This window comes from Palaemon carinicauda, chromosome 5 (assembly GCF_036898095.1).
Source record: "Palaemon carinicauda isolate YSFRI2023 chromosome 5, ASM3689809v2, whole genome shotgun sequence".
In the NCBI taxonomy this organism is placed as follows: Eukaryota; Metazoa; Arthropoda; class Malacostraca; order Decapoda; family Palaemonidae; genus Palaemon; species Palaemon carinicauda.
In genome coordinates this window covers 41,677,381-41,683,609 of record NC_090729.1, presented here as the reverse complement: position 1 = coordinate 41,683,609, position 6,229 = coordinate 41,677,381, and the positions used below count along the sequence as shown (strand labels likewise).

General features: G+C 35.3%; 1 protein-coding gene across 1 annotated transcript; it reads right to left on the bottom strand.

The window, feature by feature from the left end:
• Window positions 1–848: 848 nt before the first annotated feature.
• On the bottom strand, window positions 849–2,101 carry LOC137640858 (tigger transposable element-derived protein 1-like). Its single transcript, XM_068373320.1, has 3 exons — window positions 1,901–2,101; window positions 1,441–1,732; window positions 849–1,117 (listed from the first exon to the last, which is right to left on the bottom strand). The coding sequence occupies exons 1-3, from the start codon at window positions 2,099–2,101 to the stop codon at window positions 849–851; spliced, it is 762 nt and encodes a 253-aa protein (XP_068229421.1).
• Between the last annotated feature and the right edge of the window lie 4,128 nt (window positions 2,102–6,229).

The window sequence follows — 6,229 nt, the reverse complement described above, 5'->3', positions numbered from 1 at the left end:
TAATAGATATGTGAAAAAGAAGAATTATCAAAAAATGATTAATAAGAAACAGTTTTTTAGTGTCACCTTACCTTAGAAACTCCAGCGCAGATGTTGTTGGTCTTACTGCGCAGAGAGGAGACGGACGGGCGGCGAGGAGGTAAAGAGGTTAACTACGATAAACGTACACTACCATAAGTTATTCTAACTTACACTAAGTGAACTTTAACATATCTTCGCTTATTTCTTTTATATTTTATATTTTTTTTACATTTTATTTTTTTCTCTTTGATGATTAATTTTAATCACTTTCACTCTCTACACTTAAAATCGATTGAATTTCTTTCGCTTTACTCTTTGCCGTTTTCTTTGAACCATTTCCTTCCTCTTCATCACGAGTTTGCTTCGTAGTTTTTTTTAAAGAAACTATTGATAGATAGTTGCATGGTATGGCTTTTCAGATTGTTTCGAAAGTGAGTTAGGCAAACATCATCGAACTGCGCAACTACACAACAAACCTGCAATTTTTTGGGTGGTATTTGTCGATGAAGTCGACCATGAAAAGATATTTTCCTAACACCTCTTTTATTTGTGCCGAACCTAATACATGTTCTATCTCCTTGATCCCTTCTTCGTCATCACTCATGTGCTCTGACATAGCATGGGGTTCCTTGAGCTCCTCTGTGGTGGGTTCGTCGTGATTTTCGGCGGCGAGTTCCATGACGTCATCTGCGTCGACCTCCAGACCCAAGGACTTGCCAAGGGAGACGATTTCCTCTACGTCTTCCGCTGCACCCACCACGGGATCAGGTTTGGGGTCAAAAACCTTCAAATTCTCGGGGAGAAATTGCATCAGGCCACAGCTTCTTCTAGGCAGAATTGAGGGTCCGTCGAGTTAATCCCACCCAAGCCTGATCTATGATCTTCAAGCATTGCACGATTTTGAAGTGGCTTTTCCAAAATTCACGCAAAGTTAAGTTTATCCTTTGTGTGACATTAAAGCACTCCTTGAATAGGTGCTTGGTGTAGAACTTCTTGAAATTTAAGATGACTTGCTGGTCCATGGGCTGGAGGATAGAGGTGGTATTCGGTGGAATATACAGCGCCTTTATGAACTTAAATTCATCGAAGATATCATCTTCAAGTCCGGGGAGATGAGAAGGTGCATTGTCATGGCATAGCAGGCACTTTAAAAGCAATTTCTGTTCATAAAGATACTTCTTCACAGAAGGGCCGAAAGCTTGGTTAACCCATTGCACAAAGAACTGCGTAGTGACCCAGACCTTCGAGTTGGATCGCCAGAAAACATGAAGCTGGTCCTTATCGACGTTGTATGCCTTAAAGGCCTTAGGGTTCTCAGAATGGTAAACCAGTAGTGGCTTGACTTTAAAGTCCCCGCTAGCATTGGCACATAGGGCAAGAGTCAACCGATCCTTCATTAGCTTATGCCCAGGCAATTACTTCTCTTCGGCAGTGATGTAGGTTCGACTGGGCATCTTTTTCCAAAAAGCCCGGTTTCATCACAATTAAACATTTGCTGCTCTGCGTAGCCTTCTTTCAGCCTGATCCTTTCAAAGTTTTTGACAAAGTCAGCTACAGCCTTTGTGTCCGCACTAGCAGCCTCTCTGTGGCGAACAGCTGAATGAATCCCGGACTGTTTCTTAAATTTCTTAAACCAGTCACGAAATGCCTTGAAATTGTCTGAGGAAGGTTCGGTTGAACTCTCCCCAGCATTACCTCCAGAGCCTTCCTCCTTCAAGTCCGTGAAGATGGCGTGCGCCTTCTCGCAGAAGATGGTTTCGGTGATGGTATCGCCAACAATCTCTCTGTCCGTGATCCAGATTAGCAGAAGTCATTCCATCTCTTCTATGATAGGGCTACGGCGTTTTGAAATAATGGTGATCCCCTTAGAAGGTTTCACTGCTTCAATAGCTTCCTTCTCTTTCAGGATTATCGAGATTGTCGACATATTACGGCCATATTGTTTAGCAAGTTCACTCACGGGGACGCCACTCTCAGGTTTTTCAATAATTTCCTGCTTTACGTCTAAAGAAAGCATTTCCTTCTTCCTTTTCTCACCACTACCACTACCACTTGCTAAACTAAGTCTTTTAGGACCCATACTTTACGTAAATTACCGTAACAGGATGCACGTACAAAATCACGATTAAAACAGTACAATAATAGCAGAATGCACAGGGCATAACCTCAAGAAGCTGACGAGAACAGAGGACTGACCCAAGCCGCGCTAATTGAGGGTTCCTCCGAGGTCGAAGTACTGCCTTCTATGGCGGAAAAAAAAAAAACACATCAGGCGCTATGAGTACAGACTACATGTACGAGTATTGTTTACTTCGGATGTCGAAAAAAAATTCGGGAGTAGAGTAGGAACGTGTTCGAACTGTATATATATATATATATATATATATATATATATATATATATATATATATATATATATATATATATATATATATATATATATACGTGTGTGTGTGTTTGTGTGTGTGTGTGAGTGTATAAGTATATTGGTCAGGACACAATGAGATCATTCATCATTTCATGAAGAAATTAGTGTGAATATTTTCTGATATGATAATATATATTACGAATATTGGCAAATTTTTCTATCATTTGTAGAAAAAACATTACCCCTCTCGCTATCTCTTTTTCATTGTATCAAACAGAAATTTATACTGATGATGATACTGATAATGATTGAGGAAGGAGGGATATATAACCTTCGAAAATTACAGAATAATATCTCGGCAGGCTGTAATCGTTAACATTTAAAGGGTCCAGCAGTCGAGTTTATCATTCTGCATATCAAGATATACACCGAAGCTCATGGTAGACAAGTCTTGTAAAAAAGAAAAAAAAAAATTCAAAGCATCTTATGAACTAATTTTAACAGTAATTGGAATTATGTATTCTCGTGGGATATTGTGAATGAAGCAGTCAATTGATCATCTGTGGTGGAAAAAAAATTGTTCCACCCTTGTTCAAAGATACAATGTCACGTCACAAACTCAAAGAGATTTTGCAGTTTTGGAGATTTGGCATAAAAACAATGAGGTCAAAATTTTTACGTACAGATAAATTTGCTCATATTACTGAAACGTGAGATAGAGTCCTTCTGATTTGCAGAGTTGAGAAGAACCAGACAAATTTGGAATAAAATTCTGGATGTTTCGGATAAAGAATCAAATTATATGCTAAATGTATGTTCCTACTTGGGAAAGGATGAAGCTTGGCCAGCCAATCAGCCCTTATCAGCTCATGTTGTTCTAAGACTAATGGATCAATTGACAGGGAAAGGAAGAAATGTCACAACTGACAATGTTTTCACATCACTTTAATTAACGGAACATTTGAAAGCAGAAAATATATATATTGTTGGTACGATGAATAAAATTCGTAGAGAAATTCCATCTCAAATGAAGTCATTGAAAGGTCATCTGTATGATATGAAACTGTTGAAAAATGAGGATACAACGTTGAGAGTATACCAAGTTAAGAAAAACAAGACAGTCTTTATACTCGGTTAATCTTATCGCCCTGTTTTACTTTAAAGTGGACCGAAGAAAAAGCCAGTAACTGTTTAGTATTACATTGCAACAAAATTTGGCGTAGACGTACTTGGCCAAATGGAACGTAACTATTCTATAAGAGCCCTTCCATACGTTGGCCTGTGCATGTATTTTACAATATTCTTGATTTTGCAAGTATCAATGCATGGCTATTGTATTTAGAGGTCACGGGAAACAGTAAGCCGTCATGATGTTAGTCTAGGGCTAGCAGAGGAATGGGAACTTTCTTTTAAAAATTCAAAGATGACCGATTGTATCGAAGATTCTGAAGATAATTTAGATCAGGCCACCAGTAAAACAAATAACAAACGAAAGTAATGCCAGGTCAGCTTGTGCAAAAACAACGAAACCGTTTGCCCTGCAAAAAATGTGAGGAATATGTGCATGGAAGATACCCTGCTGTAGCAAAACAAGTAGTATTTTGCAAATTGTGTAAGAAGTAGGTATGTGAAAGTTCTTCCTCATGGATCCAATATCTTCATTATGTTCTATGAAAAGCATGAAAATATTTTCTCTAGTTGATATTAATTCTTATTCCCTTTTTTTGGGTGGGGGGGGGCAATACCGAGTAAAGCCTAAACAATTATTTTGCTTAGCTTTACTATAATGTAGAAGTCTTTATTTGCTTATATTTCCATCACCTTTTATATCATTTAGAGGAAGGTTTAATTTAAAAAAAAAAATTTAATTCTATAAAAAATGACCCTAAAAAAATATCCTGTAGCAATTTAAAATAGAATAAACCTGAAATTCTTATAAACGTATGTTTAACACGTAAATCCTCTTTGGTTTCCGTGTGAATAGTATACTAATAGACAAAAGGTCTTAACAGACCTGATAAACTAATTTTATTGGGTAATTTGATAGACTTTCATAACAACATTGAAAATTACGGTTTGGCCGTTAATGGTAGGTGTAATGGTAAGTGAAGCCACGTGTAGACTTTCTGAGGGACTCATTCCTAATTAATATGTTAACAAAAAATCATTTCTCTATTGAACCCGGCAATCACCGCAGCACTAGAATATGGAAAATATACCCTATCATTTATTTATTTAATATTTTTTTTTCTTTTTTACATAAAACTATTTCCCGGCAGTTGTAATTCCATTACATAAAGATTCATCAGTTCCATATATTTTCTCTGTTGTAAATTTCGATAAAGAATTTTGCATCTCTCAAAAACGGTTAAATGTTCACATGTTTCTGTCAGTTGTGTGATTTTAGAAATCGGTTCTCGTTCCGAAAAATAATTGGGATATAACTGACGATTTTATTTCTCTTTTATTCCATCAAAATCCATGATTTTCTTTCTAAAATTCATAATTTCACTCACTCATGCAACGCTCAATTTTACGTATAAGTATTCAAACGTCAGTGAGTATAATTGAGCGAAACTGAACGAATTATTCATTTCTCAATAGTACCAGAATATAAAATATGAAAAAAAAAAATAAGAAGAAAAACTATACCACATGGAAATGGAAACAAAATAGTAAAGATCCTTCAAATTGAACGGCACCAATCGATTACAATTTGGTGAGAGACATCGTACGTAATTACGAGAAAAAAAACAAATAAACTGGTACTATATTAAATGAGAATGGTAACATGAACTACATAAAAAGAAAAAAAAAACACAGAAAAAGGTTAATATATACTTTAGATTTGATATTCGTCTTCTGAAGTCTCCGTTGGCCTGGAGGAAAAAAACAAAGATCTGCTCTGATGAAGGTATAAGGAGACGTTGAAACATCAACAATAACTCCTTTGAAGATAAATTTCCATGAATTTGTTTCAAAGAAGAGCGAACTTCTTTTCTTTTCGTCACGAAGATAATAGTTAGAAATACATAAACTCATGAAAATTACCACGATGTTAGATTTTGGTTTTACAATTAAGATAGTCAATCAAGATAAAGATTTATCTGAAATACACAGACTTCGAGACTTCTTTCAGGAATTTTACGCCCTGAATAGTTTTGATATTATATAGTGACCACACTAAAGGTTGTAGCGGTGCAATATCAAAAACAAGAAAAATTAAATAATACTGATGACTTAAAAAAATATATATTTACTACCAAAAAAAATAGAATAAACAATTATAACAAACTTACTGCAAATAAAATGGTATCGACCTATAGTTTTAATTAACAGACTATGTAATCACAAAATTTATATATAAATCCTCATTACCCTTTCCTTAATCACTACACATCAAATAATGTTGCTTTCTACTGAAAAAATAGAAAGTATGCTTAAGTGCAGCTACATGCAGAGCAATGGTCTAGATTATACATTTTTTTTTCTTTCTAAAATTCATAATTTCACTCACTCATGCAACGCTCAATTTTACGTATAAGTATTCAAACGTCAGTGAGTATAATTGAGCGAAACTGAACGAATTATTCATTTCTCAATAGTACCAGAATATAAAATATGAAAAAAAAAAAATAAGAAGAAAAACTATACCACATGGAAATGGAAACAAAATAGTAAAGATCCTTCAAATTGAACGGCACCAATCGATTACAATTTGGTGAGAGACATCGTACGTAATTACGAGAAAAAAAACAAATAAACTGGTACTATATTAAATGAGAATGGTAACATGAACTACATAAAAAGAAAAAAAAAACACAGAAAAAGGTTAATATA